The 19009-nt window shown below is 46.2% G+C and overlaps 1 protein-coding gene across 7 annotated transcripts in view; it reads right to left on the bottom strand.

Annotated features, from left to right (window-relative positions):
- Window positions 1-306: 306 nt before the first annotated feature.
- rassf7a (Ras association domain family member 7a) overlaps window positions 307-19009 on the bottom strand; it is a 39238-nt gene continuing 20535 nt past the window's right edge. For all 7 annotated transcript variants that reach the window (XM_028586457.1, XM_028586456.1, XM_028586455.1 and 4 more), the window contains 5 exons: window positions 6275-6473; window positions 4578-5512; window positions 2235-2409; window positions 2029-2136; window positions 307-382 (listed from right to left, as the gene is read on the bottom strand). In XM_028586457.1, the coding sequence (XP_028442258.1) occupies window positions 351-382; window positions 2029-2136; window positions 2235-2409; window positions 4578-5512; window positions 6275-6377 (1353 nt within the window). In that variant the 5' untranslated portion in view covers window positions 6378-6473 and the 3' untranslated portion in view covers window positions 307-350. The remainder of the gene's footprint in view (window positions 383-2028; window positions 2137-2234; window positions 2410-4577; window positions 5513-6274; window positions 6474-19009) is intronic.

The following is a 19009-nucleotide window of genomic DNA, read 5'->3' as shown; positions in this document are numbered from 1 at the left end:
ACTCCTAGTTACAAGGAAGAGTATAATAAAATGGGACTCCATAAACAGGGTATTAAGAAAAACAATCACTCAACAAAAGATTATCTAAAACACAATGCACATTTTTATTATATTTAAATACACAGTAATGGTAATAATTGCTCTAGGTAAAAGGTTTCTAAATTATTTTACATTTCATAGAGATACTTTGCAGTGTTTACAGTAGCAAAACTGTAAATATATTTGTCTTATGTATATACAGTATGTATATCATGGTCGATTAAATAATGAGTTACAAAGAAAGGAGTTAAATAAGATGTGACGGTGACAGAACAGTGAACAACTTTTCCTTTGGCCCTGCGGTCCATGTTTTATCTCCATGACGACTCTCGGGATGTCAGGACTGCAAGACACACAAAAATAAGTGGGGATGATGATCCCTTTGTTTGGAAAACATTTTTTCAGCTAAGACACAGCAGGAGAGACCGGGGTCAATCCAGATATTCACACATGCCTATGAGAAGCACTAGCTGACACAAAAAAAAACAATTATTGGGTTAATTCCCTAACCCACGGAGTGTTGTGGCCTACGACTGAAGTCTTGTAGTCAGAGTAGCATTGTGGGACAGAATTGATTTCAAGCATGTTTTTTGTTTTTTTATAACAAGCACTGAGATGTGTGTAGTTTCCCAAGCAAGGAGCGTCTGTATAATCCCACAGAGAAAACACCACACTGTAGACGGTAAGGAGAACGTGCACACTCAAACACACGTCACTTTGACCTGTCAGCATAATAGAGCCGTATAATAAGAAGTGCTATGGTAAAGTAAATATTGGTTTAGGTTGATTTGGATGGTCATTTGTGAATAACAGCAATGAAGACCGACTGAGCACCGAAAACAACAGCTTCCCTTGGTTGCTTGATGTTTGTTATCAGGGCTTAGCTAAGTAAGCGTGTACTAAATCTACAGTACATCGAGGCACAATACAAGTTATGACAGGTCAAATGTTAGGTGTGATGACAGCAAAAGAACCAGGCGCATCAATCCCAGTGGAGGAAAAGAAATGTATATAGATAGATAGATAGATATATAGATATATCTATCTATCTTTATTAAACAAACCATGGCCTTGTTGCACTGCTTTTGAAATGTATCCTGTCTTTTAGCATGGAGCTTGACAAAAATAGACTGGCAAAAGCTATAAGCTCCTAAAATAAATTGTCTTCAAGCAGAGCAGAAAGGGAACAGAACGATACATTTCTCTGTAGGCAACCAGGGCCAAGGCTTCACACAGGAAGAGAATGGGACAGTGCAAAACATTTTGCAGAGCCCTTCCGTGAAAGGCTCTTGCTCTTTGGAAGTCAAGCGTCCCCAAAGTACAAAGCATTGTATAGATACACCCCCCTCACATATAAATAGTATTCATACATAAAAGGCATACTGAAATGGCATTGGTCTCATATCTTTTCATGTCACAGTATAAAAACAGCGCTACAATCAGAATGTCTGCTACAGTCATTCCCCGTGCAATGGATTGTTGACTTGAGGGTGGAAAGGCTGCTCTGTATTACAGAGGGGGGGTTAGGAGCAAGGTCCCAGATGTATTAAAGTGTATTAAAGTATAATGGAAGCAGTTACTGTTAGTCCAGAAGCAAACGGTGAGAGAGGAGGAGGGCGGGGAGGAGAGACAACATGAAAGGATAGACCCACAGAATTAAAGTGTACAGATATGTGTGAGAAAATGGAGGGAGGAATGTGTTAAATCAGCTGTTAGAGACAGGAATCAGCAAAAGACTGAGAGTAGGGCGCAGAAGAGAAGTCTTTCAGCCTTTAAAAGTGGAGCACAGGGAAGCTGCTGAGATGTAGCAGGAACCTCCCCCGTACAGCTGCTTCCACTACCCAACACCAAGAAATGGCAGTTGTAGCCTTAAACCCAATCAAGCTGGGGTGGAAAGTATGGGGACAAGGAACTCTGGCACCAGGGGACGGGCAGGGCAGGAGAGGAGAGCGGTATGGACTTGGGAAGCAGGGTCTCACACATACACACCCTCAGGGTTGAGACTGGACACCAGAGGGTTTTGCAGGTTGCGTGGATGTCCCAGGAACTGTTTGGCAGTGGGCCGAGGTGGCGATTCCACTTGACTTACACTGTGGCCTGATGGAGAGACAGAAATATGTTTAGAGGGCAGGTCATCTAGCATTAACAGCCAAGTACACAATGTGGAGCTCGAATATTTCTTTTTGTTTCCATACTTCCATTCCTGTAGCCATCCTGCAGAAGATGTGCCAGTTCAAACTGCTCCAGTTGCTCCTGAAGCTCGGTGCGTGAGTGAGTGTGCGCTGGCAGGACACCTGTCTGTTGAATAAACTGCTGCAGGTTACACTGCCTCAGCTCCTTATTCAACTCCTCCAGCTCCTCCTGTTTGGCCTGAGATGGAAAAGTGGATCAGTGAGGAAAACAAAGGACGATTGAGAGCTCACATCAGTCAGTGCTGACTCACTGAACACCATGTTTGCCTGTAAATGGGCGCAGCATATGAAAATGGGATGAGCTAAGCGTGCCCATTAATCAGTAGACATAAGTCTTTTCTCCACGACTTGAATGATAAATGTAATAAAACACCGACAGCAGAATGTATTAATGTAATTAAAAGGCAGGACTATATTTTGACTTTAGGTCTCATTTCTTCTACTGTAAATGCCATGCAACCTTTCACCATCAGGGGGCAGCAAAGTCTACAAGTCCAGTCAGTGAAAGAGACTATCCCCTATCATCAGACCAATCAGCTACAATACATCATCATCAAAGTTCCACAACTGCCATAAGCATTGTTTTCTGATTGCATCAGATTCCAGTAGCCTGAGGCATATACTTATACAGACCGATACATTACTATGCTCATTTGCCTGCTGCATTTCAAAGCCGTCTTAATCCGACCAGATGCCAGGGGGCCGAGATAATCATCAGCTCCAATTATTGAAAACGTGGAGTTCAGAGAGGCTCCATCGAGACAGCGGCATCACCTCTGCACTCACGGATTAAACTGTGATGCACACAAACAGGCCGGTCAATCAGTCTTAATCGACTATCCATTTGTGCGTAATCAATGTCTGCACACAGTACAGGGAGCAGCAGGAGGAGTCCCCAACCCCAGCATCTGTGCGTTTGTGTTTGTGTGTGTGTGTCCGTGCGTGCGTAGGTGTAATTGATGTCGGACTGAGGCAGCCTGCTGAGGCAGTTCACACCTGCAGGTCTGCCTCTATTTGCCTAATGACTGCAACGCTGTGCTCATCACCACCAACACTTGGGCAGCCTCGACCCATCAGCTGACTGATGACTGACACGGCCAGACAGGCGCACCTTTCTATTACTATGGATTGAGCTTTATTATACTGTATTATGTTACCAATATTAACATTTAATTTACAGGAAATAGAAGCATCTAATTTCTTCCAGGCGATAACTGCCTGGGTGGCAAAATGCCTTTGTGGTTACTTTCGGATTATAAACTCTTGCAGTCCTGTTATGACACGGTGGTACATATTATACCAGTAAATATGAAAAAATAAAAAAAAGAAGCCTAATACCTCTGTTGTGCAGCAGGATGCTTTCTATATAATTGGCAAATTGATCATGACACAGTCCCCTCTCTGTAGCATCAATCGGGCAGAGTCAGACACATGCCCATGAGGTAGGACTGACTGAGAAGCAAATGAGCTTATCGTTAGGTTTTAATCAGTTTTGCAGCCAGTTTGCATGTTATTAGTTGTAGCCCAGTGGATTGAGAATGGGACACAAAGGTCTTTGACTGTGGCTGGTCTTTGCTAATGAAGACATGGAAACACTAGACCAAAAAAAATGTTTTCAGCGTGCTCCACTTCCTCGTGGCAAAACATTTAAAACGTCTGCTATACTACAAATAAAAGAAGAATTTAATTCTTCATTCCACTGGCTGGAACTAGTCTGAGTGAGCTCCATGAAGTGGATATCAGAGTCTTGGGTTTCATGTGGATTATGAGGAAACTCAAGTCTACTTTAAACTGGGTTCGGCTTTTATTGACACAGCCGCGTCTATGACAACCACCAAAGTAAACAAACAATGACACCACAAACTACCATACGTTGAGGCTGAGTAGATCCAATAAAAGGGGCTTTTGTTCTACAAATCAATCTTCTTTAATCTCTTTTTCCATAGACAAGGTACAAGAATATGTTGATATTGGCAATGTAATATAAACACCATTGGTAACCATGTGTTCAGGACATGCATACAAGATGATACCTGCCAAACCAGTTCGGCTGGACTGTAAATAATTCGTCAGACAGTAAACATTTTTCATACAAGGTAGGATATGAGAATACAGCATTTATGTCATCGTAATTGCTTGAATAATTAATTATTAATAAAAATGCCACAATAAATCATGTGTTCAAGTGTCTCTGCACTGTTGTTTGTCTGCTGCAGTATGCAGGTAGGAGAGGGATACAGTTTCACAGTATAGCTAGAAGAGCGTCTGTGCTACACCCCTCAAATGACAACACTGGCTGATGTGGATTTATAGCCCTTTCTCCAGAACCGTCACCTCTCTCCTTACCTGCATCAGAGACTCTGCCTTCCCCAGAGCCTTGTCAGTCTCAGAAAGCTGCTCCTCCAGCTCTGTCCCGTGATTCTCCCGACTCTGGAGTTCTGCCTTCATGGCGTCGAGGGATTCCTCGGGTCTGGTGGCTTTCCCTTCCGTCTGGCTTTCCCGCTGGATCTCTTGCTCCAGCTGAGCAGCGCGAACGGAGAACTTGTGGAGCCGCCGTCCGCAGTCGTCGAGCTTGGCGTGGAGCTCCCCAAGCTTCCTCCTCATTCCTCGCTCCCTCTCCACCTCTGCCTTAAGCTCCTCCTCCCAATACTGTTCATGGGCGAGCTCGGCATGGTTCCTCCGCGCCGCTTGCTCCAGAGCGTCCATCTCTTCTTTCAAGTGAGTGTCAGAAACCGGTGAAGGACATGGAGATGGGCTGGGACGCTCCCATGTGTGTGACTCCCTCTCTAGGGCTTCTAGCTGCGCCTCCATAGCCCTCAGTCGCTCCTGTTGCTGAAGAACCTTCCTAAAAACCTCCTCTTTGGATGGGCCTATAGGTAGTGCTGGGGATGGGGATGGGGATGGGGATGGAATATGAGGGGATACAGGGCTGGGAGAAGGGGAGGCTCTTTGCTCTGGAGAGTCCCGAGGAGACTTCTTAAACTGTTTGGCTTTGGTATTCGGAGAGGTGGATGGCCCCAGGTTAAAGGTGAGTGCTTTCTTAGGCTGGTTGCGTTTCAAAGGCTCTGGCTCAGGATGCTTGGGCAGTTGGGGTGAAGGTGGTCTGTCCTGTTTCGAGCTGGGTCCGTCACTGCTGCTTGGGCCAGTACGGCGCAGGAAGAACTGAACTTCGGCGCCGTGTTGGCCTAACTTAGCCAGAGACTCCAGAGGCTTCTCTGTAGCCAACAGCTGCCTCTCTGTATCCCTAAGACGCTGGATCAGAACATAGCGGCCTGTCTGACCTGGGGACAGAGAGAGACACAGAGTGAGTACGAAGAAATACCAACAAACTGAAAGACAACACAACCTACCATCCCTAAAACACCACCATATCAAATTGAAAAAACTGCATGAGACACAGTGTCTATAAAAACGTATAACACATAAATCAGTCGAGACATTTGTTTCTCCTTCAGTGTAATTTAAGCAGTTGGTTTGACTCCTTCCACTGCTTCGACGCAAGTAGCGCTAAGTGAACAAATAACATCAAATGCATTGTGATGATGCTGATACCTTTAAATCTCTGCCTCTGAGGACGGGAATAAAAGGCTGCTGCGTAAGACTCGCACATGTAAAAAGAATTCAAATAAACCAAAGTTTCCACAAGGACCTTGAAATTAGGACAAGCCCTCCCTGATGACTTGGCAGGCAGCTCACTCATGGAAGGAGGAGAGTGCTATATCTGGATTTATGTTGTTCAATGTTGCTGCAGCGTAAGGCTTGAATAAAGGATACAGGGACAGAGAGATGGCTCAAATCCATACTGACCCCCTGACTGAATCTGACAGAGTACTAATTTTGGGTCAGTGGAGAATGAAAAGGTAAGTGCAGAACCGGATTGCTAAAACCTTAGCACTTAAAAGTACTCTTGTTTTTGTCTGCATCAAATTGTCATTGCAGGGCTGTTATCGAATCGCTTAAGGCGACAAAATAAACTGTCAAGCAAACAAACAAGGTGCCAAGTAACAACAGCTTGTAAACACAAAAGAGTTTGAGGTACCCACCAATGGCCTGGGCCAGAGCGATGACTACATCCTGGCAGGATGTCTCCTCAGACAGGCCGCACACCACCCGCACCACTCCGTCCACCCACACTTTGAGCTCCATCTGGGACCAGGTGAGACGGGGTGAAGGGTAAGACGGTTTTCAAAACGGATCACTTCAGCTCGGCTTGACTCAACTCAACACTGCATGGCACGGACTCTGAAAAACAAGAACAGAGGGACATGTTAGAGGTGTGTTGATATGACTGATGATTAATCCAGAAATCCAATTTTCCAGTTGTAAAAGAACAGACTGGTTAGTTAAGAGCCCCAGCAGTATCTTGTGGACCTGGAAGCATAAATGCCAATCTGTAACCCAATTAAACGCTCCGCTGCCCTCCTTCAAAGCAGTTATGATAGCTTACTGCCGACGGGAACGGACAGGGAAAGTGGAGCAACTCAAGTGTGTCTATGTTTGGGAGAGGGTGTTTGTGTGGGTAGAAATACACAGAAACGTGGCAGGAGAGATAGAACGTGTGTGTGTGTGTGTGTGTGTGTGTGTGTGTGTGTGTGTGTGTGTGTGTGTGTGTGTGTGTGTGTGTGTGTGTGTGTGTGTGTCCCTCAGTTTGATCCCCCTCAGCAGGACTAGAACTGGGTCTCATCAGACTTCATAGAGCAGATCAGCAGGTTGCCTGAAATGCGTCTTGGAAGCAGGTTTAACCTAAATGAATATTGTTATGTTCAATCTCTCTGTCCGTCTGTCTGTTTGTCTGTCCTGTACAGCTCAGCTTCATAACAAGGTAATAAAATACCGCAGTGCTCATAAAAAGTTAAATGCCTCGGGCGGTGTTAGGATTATCTTTAGAACTTGGCACAGTAAATGAAACTTTGTAGCCTAGGTGGGTAAAAGACAACTCTTCACCGAGAGTCGGACAGATGGTGTTCTCTTTCTGTCTGTCTCTCCGGTTCTCAATGGGAGGTGTTTAATACTGAGCCCCACCATTATCTTGCCCCTCATTCAGTGCCTGGCTCTGCTCCACTGGCTGCCTATAGGGAGCTGCTTTGGAGGAATGCACTGACTTCATCTGCCAGCCGGAAGAATTCCTGATTTTCTTAACAAAGCCCTCACCCCGCCCCTCCCTCTGCCGCTGGCCTGGCTGCCCCGCACCACCATTACTTCTCCACTGTTCACACAGCAAACACAATCTCTGCTGGGGAGCAACAGCCTATCTGATATGGCAACAACATCACACAGAACAGCTCAACATGACCTCACATACGGGGAGGGAATGACGCTCGGAGATTGAACCCGCGGATTGGAGATCACAAGAAACAAGTTGGCGAGCTCGAGATGGATGATCACAAGTAATAGAAATTCTTTTGAGCTATGTGGTGATATCATCTGGAGAGAAAGTTGATTTGAAAAGAGAGTGCTAACCAAACACCAAAGATTTCAACACAGCGGAGATGCCAATATTTTTGTTTGAGAGGGCACAGAGTGTGCTGTGTTGCAATACATAATTAAGCTGGATTGGTTGAGTCACAGAGTCAGTCGTAGTAGATAATCATTAACTTCAGCTGGGAGGCTTTTTCTTTTTTAAACATGCAGAGGTTAACCGGAAGAAGCATTTTATGTCTTCAAGCCTTATGCAGTGGGGACCATACTTTCCTCGAAAACTTTCTCTGCAAAAGAATCATCATAACCTTGAAAGGTCCCATGGCATGAAAATGTCACTTTATGAGGTTTTTTAACATTAATATGAGTTCCCCCAGCTTGCCTATGGTCCCCTAGTGGCTAGAAATGGTGATAGGTGTAAACCGAGCCCTGGGTATCCTGCTCTGCCTTTGAGAAAATGAAAGCTCAGATGGGCCGATCTGGAATCTCCTCCTTATGAGGTCATAAGGAGCAAGGTTATACCTCCCCTTTCTCTGCTTTGCCCGACAAGAGAATTTGGGCCACCCATGAGAAAGAGACATGGCTTTCAAACGAGCAAAGTGGCAGTTGGTCAAGGCCACACCCCCACCCTCCACCTTGGCCCCTCCCCCCTCTCTCCTCCACTCTCTAGTGGCTGTAAATCTGCACGAAGGCTGAATTTCGGGAAAGCGACTTCAGATACAGTATTAGGGGACTACTAAGGCTTTTAGAAAAGCATCCAAAAAGCAGCATGTCATAGGACCTTTAAATAAACTGTCAGAAAACTGTTCACAAAGCTCAAACAGAGGTTGAACTCTTGACATTTTTGTCAAATATATGTCTACATGTATAGGGAAATGAGGTCCTAACTAACTGGATTTGATGTAATTTACATGCTTGCAGAAGAACAAACTGGCAGGCAGTACCTAACCTAAAAGGTTTCCATATCTGTCCAAGATTCCTTGTTCTGTAATAATCCCATTAAATGAGAACACAAACACACAAACATCACCCAGAATGTCACTCTCCCATGATGCTTAGTCCATGTCCCTCCTGGCTGGTGAAATGTGATAATCTGCACCAACAGGAAACAAACAGGCCTGTGAGTCTCAGGTTGCTGTCTATTCTCTTTGTCACAGGCACCACAACACTGAGAACCAGACATCCGCCTGACCCCCAGCTCTTTTCACAGTGCAGCTCCAGAGTCCTGTGTCAGTTCTCATTGAAATACAGATGCAGGAGAGGCAACTTTACACTGTGAGTGAAATGTAGTCTTGGAATCATGAAGCGTACCAATACTGAAATTATGTTCAAAATACTGCAGAAACCGATAAACACGTTTGCGACCAGCCGACCACAATAGGAGCGTGACTCTAAAGGCCATTTTATAGTTGTGCGTAAAATCGACGGCGTAGCCCTTAGACCCCTCTGCATCTACGCCGGACCCTACGCTGTAGCCTGACGTGCACATCTCCAAAAATGTAACTGTAATGTAACGCACGTCGCTCGGCCGTGGCTTGGTAGCGTTGCATTCCCCCCGACTCATTTCCTGGTTCTCCTTCTCCATAAACAATGTGAAATCAAGGAGAGGGTTAACTTTTCCCGCTACAGATTTCCCACCGTGGTCAGAAAACACAGGGGAGACACTTAGTTTCTCTCACTATGACTCTAGAGTCGGTACTCGCCCCAAAGCTAATCGCCGTCCCTCTCTCACTTCTCCCTCGCTCTATCACCCACTCCCCACACACACACACCCACGCTGGCTCGACGCACACACCAGCGCACAAGTAAACATCAGGCCACTTACGTAGGCTCCGGCAAGTGCGAGGAGCCTCCGCACAACTGTAAAACAGCCTTTAGCCTATTTGGTTTCAGAGTCAATATGCAAATGTTTTCGACAAACACTAGGGGTGGGAATCTCTTGGCACCTCACGATTCGATTCCGATTCAGAGGCCAATGATTCGATTCTAAACAGATTATCGATGAAAAAAATCGATATGTACATTTCCATGAGTGCTTTTTAAAAATATACATATAAATCTGAGTTTGCAACTCAGAGTTTGCTAATCATTTCCTAGACAAAGCAGCTAGACAAGGCTTTTTGAGCGATTTTGACATATATTTGTCACACACAAGTTTTAATGAAATTTTTTGTCTACTGAGGTTTTTATTTTGCATGCTAAAGCCTTAAACATGCTTGTGAAAATCACCTTCTCTCACAGTAATCTTCCATGTCAGAGGCTCAGTCATTTTCAAAGGTGGATAATTGGCTTCTCAGAACATGAAGGTGTCCGATGTAAACTGATAAAGTAGATGAACAGCCTATATGTGTTTTGTCTAATTATTTTATGTATGTCTTATTAGATCATGTGTATATAAAAATTTTTGTTTTTTTTCTTTAGGCCATTTTTGTGTGTGTTTTTTTCTGCACTCTTGCCTAAACTCTAAGGGCGTTTTCACACCTGTAGTTTGTTTGCTTTGATCCGAATCAGTTGGTGAGGTAGTAAACTTGAAGCGATTTGCCCTCAGTCGATTTGGTTTGGTTTCACACCTAGAACAATCCAAGCGTAGCAAAATGCGTCATTACAAATCAGGCAAGAACGTCCAGGCCTCTTATTGGTCGGATATGTCTGGGGGAGGGAGCAAGAAAGTAAATACAGGAAGAAGGTCCTGACTCCTTCTTTGCTCTGCTCTACCGGCGTCTGTCTCCAATTTTAGCGGCAGCTGGTTTGAAAGAGAAAGACTGCAAGCTGCTACAGTTTGCTGCTCTGCTTCATCGCAAATTGCCAAACACACCTGACTACAGGAGACATTACACGATTATTAACTTATCTGAATCGAGAATCGAATCGTTCTAGAGAGAATCGCAATGCATGTAAGAATCGATCATTTTTCCCACTTCTAACAAACCACCGCAGAATGCTTTGCGCGTGTTTTGAGTCACTATGCACACACCCATTCCAATCTAAGCCACTAAAGTTATCCGAAACGCATAATTTTTATCCATATGACAACACTCACACTTCCAAACCCCACCCTTGAACCTCAGGTCACCCCCAAAACAGAGAAACACATCCCAATTCCCACCTCTACTTTCACCCGAGCCCCACCCACCAAAAACAACACAGGACACAGTTTCAGTTGAAACTCTATGCTCTGATTTGTTTTCTCAAAGGAAGAAAATGTACAGTCACTTTGGAGGCAATCAGCAAATGGAAACAATAAAACAATCTCACACTCACACAAGCACATTAACAAAAAAATGCCATTTCAGGAGCTTAAATTGAATAAATAAAATAGACTAGTCATACAGTATGATGAAAGGGATAGAAAGAGAGACAGTGAAGAAGAGAGACGGTGTGCAAATGAGAAACGGAGAGAATAAATGTGGGGGAGAAAAACATCTGACAGATAGACAGATAGAGAGCGGTAGAGAAAGGAGCAGTGATTGGAGCCATGTGCCATTCCCTCCTCTCCCCTCTCATCATCGCTCACCCATCCAGCTAACCCGCTTTGCGTCTTTCATCACCCTGTCTGTGCCTCTGTCTGTCTCTCTTCAATAACAGCCTCCCGGCTCCTCAATGAATTCAATTGAAGGCAGAAGTGGTTAGCATCACAGCCCTGGGCATGATTCGGCTCGTCTGTGTGCCATCCTGTGTGAGCAACAGTGTCGGGCTGTGAACTGATGGGCCTTCATGGACAAGCTGGGCACAGAGAAGTGTCCACGTGCCAAAAACTACAGCATGGGAAACACCCACTCTCCACTTTATTTGGGTTCAGTACTCATTGCAGATGGACAAACACATCCTTTAAAGAAGTTTAAACGAGTAATTTCTGTTAGTCATGGGCAGTATTGGGAAACATGCGGAAAAGAGTAAAGCTTAAAAGCTTATCAGAAAAAGGTTATTAATAGGGCTGTCAAAATTAACGCGTTCATTTTTGCGTTCATTTTTTAATATTTAACTCGAAATTAACGCAGCTGTGTTTGTTTACTTCATGTGGCGGCTGAGAAACATAATACGTCTCCATAACACCAGGCGGCGCTACTCTGTATTGTTGCCCAAGTAATGAAAACCGGCAGCTGATTGGACGAACGTGTCACATGGGTTTGTTTTCTCCGGATATTGAGAGCCAGACTGTCATGGTGGCCGTTCAGAATACGATCTGATATTGTACTAAGATAGTTCACTGAAACATGTTTCTGAAAACATTTTAAGCGAGAAATAGGCCGTGCAGTTGCTGAATCTGTCTTCATTTCAGCTCAACAAAGGTCAGTTTAGAAGATTTTCGTCAGATTTTGAGAGACCAGTCACGTCACCTCACTCCGCTCGCCATTTCCGGGTGAGTCCCGACTGCCCTGCCGCCGACTGAACTCTCGGCTCGTTGGAGATGAACTGCGCCTCGCCTGTAAAGTAGACGAGAGCAGGCGACAGCAGCCGGGGACGGTGACAAAAATCTGCTCTCAAGTCAGACAGTTTCTAGCCGTTTCCAGCAGCCTTCAGCAGGACTAAATAAGCCAAATTGTTGCTGCTGCTGTTCTGAAAGATATTAAACATTCTGAACTTAGCAGAACCTTTCCTTGTTTGTTTTTTTCTTCATATTTGCAAAGTTAAATGATTTAGCATTTAAATATCCATTATTATAAGCTTCAGTCTCAATTTAAAAAAGCGATTAATCGCGATTAATTACAGCAAATTGTGCAATTAATTAGTTAATTTTTTTTTATCGATTGACAGCCCTAGTTATTAATGTACTGAAGCTTGTCAACGCCTGAGCCCTTAGGCTACATACTGTAGAGTGTGCTTACTGTGTGTGTGTGTGTGTGTGTGTGTGTGTGTGTGTGTGTGTGCGCAAACTCCTTTTCATGCTAGTGCAATGGTCAAAAGGTTGGGTGTGCTTGCATTCATGTACGAGCCTGTAGGTGTGTCTGCAATGAGATATGCCATTTAGGCCTATCTTTATGAGATGTTGCTCCAGTGATCATTCTGCTATCTCTTCAGCAACAGAAGTCCAGGGAACAATGGCAGGATCAAAGGGCAGAGTGTACATCACACACTGCTTCAGATCTGGAACCGCAGACAGATTAGACAAACACACAGAAATACAACAAGTGTAGACAAACAGTTATCCCAATCAGTATCAACCGAGAGAATAAGACCCTGGCCCAGGTTGGTTGGACAGTGCTGTTTGAGGACAATGAACAGTGCTGGGAGAAGCTATGGCCTCTGTGCCACTCTGTTCCAGGTTGGCAAAGACACACAAACACTCAAACAGCCAGTAACACGCTGGCACCAAGCAGCCTGGTCTCATCTGTACTGTAGAGACACTATTGTTGTTCTGGTTCCACACTCAGCAGACAGAGTTGCCTCTTTTGTGGCCCCTGGCATCGCTGGGTTCGTCTGCCACGCCAAGCAAGCTTTTAGTGTCATTCTGCTGCGTACACATGTTACCACAGATAACACTAATAAAAGGGAGGACAGATACTTTCTTTTGTCCTCCCTCGCCTCCCGTTTTGCATTCTCTTCCCCCTTCTTCGTCATCCAGTGTTAACAGTCTGCCAATTGAGCACAGTGTATGTGCTCAAAAGACAGATGAGACCAAAGAAAAATTGAAAAGTCCACAACATGCCCGTAGTTGAGTGCAGCACAATAATTATTCATAATGGCAGAAAATTATCCTTTTGCTTCAGTAATTATAACTGGTTCTCTGCGGAAAACTTGTGATGGAACACATGGGTATTCTCAGGCAATGCTTCATTACACAGCCACAAGAAAAATGTCTAATGCCTGCTCAAACACTTGCTACAAAAACATGTGATACACACACACACACACACACACACACACAATTTCATACTGTACCTTGCAGGAGTTTCAACTGATTTTTATCATTTCAAAACATACAAACAACGTGTCTGGCTCAGGGTTCTATCATTGCCTGTGTGACTGCTTACATTTGGCCAGAAGTATCCAGGTGGTGCTGGAAGCAACAAACTGGGTAAAAAAACATCATCGTCATTATTATTAACTTGCACCTGCTGTTTTCTCTTTTTTGCAATTTGCATGATTTTCTTTTTAAAGTATTCACAAGTATTTCCACAAAGTATTGTTTGACACATCATCTCATATTTACAATATCAGACATTTTTTCTGAAAGTAAAATCTGCCATGAAAAAAAAGCAATGCTTTCGAAATTCTCCAAGTGCCACAAGTAGCTTCCACAACAACATAACTCCCATGTACGAGTGATTATCAGCAGGGCTCCAGTGCCTGCGGTCAGAAAGCAGGGAGTGGTCCACTGGGTACACAAGGAAACTAGATCCAAGATCGGAGGGCTTCTATTGGGCTATATTAAATCTTAATAGCTTTCCAATGTAGACATCTACCTCTCAATAAGGAGATAATTCACTTTTATAGTACGTGACACGCCAGTAAAATGTAGGAAAAATAATAAAGTCGCTGCTAGATGGTTTAGTTTGTCTGGGAGGTGTTAAAAAAAACATCAAACAGTAGTTTGTTCACTTTGTGGCTTCTTGTACTTGCTCTACTTTTGGGTTATGTGTGTTTTAGTTTGCGCTGTACAAATGTGTACAATACAATAGTGTATTTTACTATGCTAGTGATGGTGACTGCGTTGCTTCTACTTCTTCACAGCTTGTTAATTAGACTGAATGGCTGCTTGCTTCCCTGCTAATGGAGCTTCACTGAAGCTTCAACACACCTAATGAATAATGCATTTTTATTTTTTTTACAGCACATTTATTTTGGCAAATATTTCTCGGAACAAAATCCAAACGCTTGTTGTGACCGACCATCCATCCATCCATCCATCTTCGTCCGCTTATCCGGTGTCGGGTCGCGGGGGGAGCAGCTCCAGCAGGGGACCCCAAACTTCCCTTTCCCGAGCAACATTAACCAGCTCCGACTGGGGGATCCCGAGGCGTTCCCAGGCCAGGTTGGAGATATAATCCCTCCACCTAGTCCTGGGTCTTCCCCGAGGCCTCCTCCCAGCTGGACGTGCCTGGAACACCTCCCTAGGGAGGCGCCCAGGGGGCATCCTTACCAGATGCCCGAACCACCTCAACTGGCTCCTTTCGACGCAAAGGAGCAGCGGCTCTACTCCGAGCTCCTCACGGATGACTGAGCTTCTCACCCTATCTCTAAGGGAGACGCCAGCCACCCTCCTGAGGAAACCCATTTCAGCCGCTTGTACCCTGGATCTCGTTCTTTCGGTCATGACCCAGCCTTCATGACCATAGGTGAGGGTAGGAACGAAAACTGACCGGTAGATCGAGAGCTTTGCCTTCTGGCTAAGCTCTCTTTTTTCGTCCACAACGGTGCGATAGATTGAATGCAATACCGCACCCGCTGCGCCCGATTCTCCGACCAATCTCCCGCTCCATTGTCCCCTCACTCGCGAACACAACCCCAAGGTACTTGAACTCCTTCACTTGGGGTAAGGACTCATTCCCTACCTGGAGAAGGCATTCCATCGGTTTCCTGCTGAGAACCATGGCCTCAGATTTAGAGGTGCTGATCCTCATCCCAACCGCTTCACACTCGGTTGCGAACCGATCCAGTGAGTGCTGAAGGTCGCAGGCCGATGATGCCATCAGGACCACATCATCTGCAAAGAGCAGCGATGAGATCCCCAGCCCACAAAACTGCAACCCCTCCCCACCCCGACTACGCCTCGATATCCTGTCCATAAATACTACAAACAGGATTGGTGACAAAGCGCAGCCCTGGCGGAGGCCAGCCCTCACCTGAAAAGAGTCCGACTTACTACCGAGAACCCGGACACAGCTCTCGCTTTGGTTGTACAGAGATTGGATGGCCCTGAGAAGAGACCCCCTCACCCCATACTCCCGCAGCACCTCCCACAGTATCTCCCGGGGGACCCGGTCATACGCCTTCTCCAAATCCACAAAACACATGTAGACCGGTTGGGCATACTCCCAGGCTCCCTCCAGGATCCTTGCGAGAGTGAAGAGCTGGTCCGTTGTTCCACGACCAGGACGGAATCCGCATTGTTCCTCCTCAACCCGAGGTTCGACTATTGGCCGAACCCTCCTTTCCAGCACCTTGGAGTAGACTTTACCAGGGAGGCTGAGAAGTGTGATACCCCTATAATTGAAAAGGGGAACCACCACCCCAGTCTGCCACTCCTTTGGCACCGTCCCAGACTTCCACGCAATGTTGAAAAGGCGTGTCAACCAGGACAGCCCCTCCACACCCAGAGCCTTGAGCATTTCTGGACGGATCTCATCAATCCCCGGGGCTTTGCCACTGTGTAGTTGTTTGACTACATCAGTGACTTCCGCCTGGGAAATCGACGACAATCCCCCATTATCCTCCAGCTCTGCCTCTAACATAGAGGGCGTATTAGTCGGATTCAGGAGTTCCTCAAAGTGCTCCTTCCACCGCCCTATTACCTCCTCAGTTGAGGTCAACAGTGTCCCATCCTTACTGTACACAGCTTGGATGGTTCCCCGCTTCCCCCTCCTGAGGTGGCGAACAGTTTTCCAGAAGCACTTTGGTGCCGACCGAAAGTCCTTCTCCATGTCTTCTCCAAACTTCTCCCACACCCGCTGCTTTGCCTCTTTCACGGCAGAGGCTGCAGCCCTTCGGCCCCCGGTACCCTGCAACTGCCTCCGGAGTCCTCCGGGATAACATATCCCGGAAAGACTCCTTCTTCAGTCGGACGGCTTCCCTGACCACCGTTGTCCACCACGGTGTTCGTGGGTTACCGCCCCTTGAGGCACCTAAGACCCTAAGACCACAGCTCCTCGCTGCAGCTTCAGCAATGGAAACTTTGAACATTGTCCACTCGGGTTCAATGCCCCCAGCCTCCACAGGGATGCACGAAAAGCTCCGCCGGAGGTGTGAGTTGAAAGTCTGTTGGACAGGGGCCTCCTCCAGACGTTCCCAATTTACCCGCACTACACGTTTGGGCTTACCAGGTCTGTCCAGAGTCTTCCCCACCCTCTGACCCAACTCACCACCAGATGGTGATCGGTTGACAGCTCTGCCCCTCTCTTCACCCGAGTGTCCAAAACATACGGCCTCAGATCAGATGAAACGATTATGAAATCGATCATTGACCTTCGGCCTAGGGTGCTCTGGTACCAGGTACACTTATGAGCATCCCTATGTTCGAACATGGTGTTCGTTATAGACAATCCATGACTAGCACAGAAGTCCAACAACAAACAACCACTCTGATTTAGATCAGGAGGCCCGTTCCTCCCAATCACGCCTCTCAGGTGTCTCCATCATTGCCCACGTGTGCGTTGAAGTCCCCCAGCAGAACAATGGAGTCCCCCACTGGAGCCCCATGCAGGACTCCAGTCAAGGTCTCCAAGAAGGCCGAATACTCCGAACTCCTGTTTGGTGCATATGCACAAACAACAGTCAGAGTTTTCCCCCACAACCCGCAGGCGTGGGGAGGCGACCCTCTCGTCCACCGGGTAAACTCCAACACAGCGGCGCTCAGCCGGGGGCTTGTGAGTATCCCCACACCCGCCCGGCGCCTCACACCCTGGGCAACTCCGGAGAAGAAAAGAGTCCAACCCCTATCCAGGAGTATGGTTCCAGAACCAAGACTGTGCGTAGAGGTAAGCCCCACCAGATCTAACCGGTAGCGCTCCACCTCCCGCACCAGTTCCGGCTCCTTCCCCCACAGAGAGGTGACGTTCCACGTCCCCAGAGCCAGCGTCTGCTGCCCGGGTCTGGTCCGTCGAGGCCCCTGACCTTCACTGCCACCCATGCGGCATCGCACCCGACCAACTCTTTGAAAATGTCCCCCGTCCGCCTGTGTCTCTCCTCTATTGACATGCTAATGACTCAGCGCAAAGGAATCAGAAACAGCACTAGTAAGCTTTAGTCGTCATACGCGGATCTGTTGCTGCAGCCTTCAGCCTTCTTCATTATGAGGACTGGCTCGTCCAAGTGTGAAATCTCGATGAGGGTGGATCAGTGGTTCATTAATGCAGGGGACACGTTTGCCTCTTAATCAAGGGCAAATATAGGCAGTGCTACCTCGTATTTACAAAAGCAGTAAAAAAAAAAAAAAAAAATCAAACTCAAATCCCAGATCAGCTGGACAAATAGGGTTATTCAACTCCTTGCCGCTACATCTCACGTACAGTCACTAAACACACAAGCTGTGTAACCGCTGTGCGTGTAATTGATGATTGAAGAGGGTTTAAAAAGGTTGAGGCCAAATACTCCAGTTGATCTAAAGCGGGCCTCGACATGGTCTTGCCGTCACCTGTGGCTGTCACTACCACTACAGTCACACTGTGTAAAACAGCACTTAGTGTGAAATCCCAGATATCGTGAATCAACAGCAGCACTCACAAAGACATATGGTAACCTGGCCTGAACCACGAGAGAGAAGATGGAGAAGAAAAAGTTTTATTTGATTTTGATTCTTAGACATGCTGACAAAGTAGGTATTGTTATTCTAACTTTAGAAATATAAAAGAAACACTTTTGAATTTCATTGAAAAGGCAATAAGGTACACTCCCACGAGCATGTGGCCACAATAGTTTACACAGCCCTGGCCACAATAAAACATTATTCATCTCACTGAGTGAAAGACTTACTCATACCTGGCTTGATTATAGTCATTCACTTGTTCGCTTCAATCCCGGGAAAACGAGCGGAGGCGAGTACGTTAGAGACCAGGAATTTGTTTGCGCTGACTCATGCATCCAGCCGCAGAGCCAGCAGCTAATGGTGAGAGTGATAATGCAGGATTTCACACAGCCTGTGGAAGGCCAGGCAGAGCTGGCCTCCATCGAGAGCTCGGCTCAGGATGAGTGGTGTGGCTTCCTGCAGGCTCAGCCCTGCGAGTACAGGAGTTTGTATTGTTGGTTGAGCAGGGAAAGGAGACTCGGAGACTGCTGATGGGCACCCATGTGTAATTATATACTCCCGACCTGACTCAGCAATGTATGCCAGGGAAGGAGGACATTGCTCTGTTCCCAGTCAAACTGATATACACACACACACACACACACACACACACACACACACACACACACACACACACACACACACACACACACACACACACACACACACACACACACACACACACACACACACACACACACACACACACACACACACACACACACACACACGCGCGCGCGCGCAGTGCAGTGAGTACATGCACACATACGGTCAGACAGACATCCACTTATCACATAGCCAAAATAACATGTTTCATAGATAGACAGCAGACAGGCTGATTCAAAATTAAAGATGAGGCTTCCTTTGGTTCTAAAGTAACATAACTGTAAAAGTGAACCCACTAATTTAAAATAGGCAA

Source organism: Perca flavescens, chromosome 8, assembly GCF_004354835.1.
Source record: "Perca flavescens isolate YP-PL-M2 chromosome 8, PFLA_1.0, whole genome shotgun sequence".
Taxonomy (NCBI): domain Eukaryota; kingdom Metazoa; phylum Chordata; class Actinopteri; order Perciformes; family Percidae; genus Perca; species Perca flavescens.
This window is presented reverse-complemented; position numbering and strand designations above follow the sequence as displayed.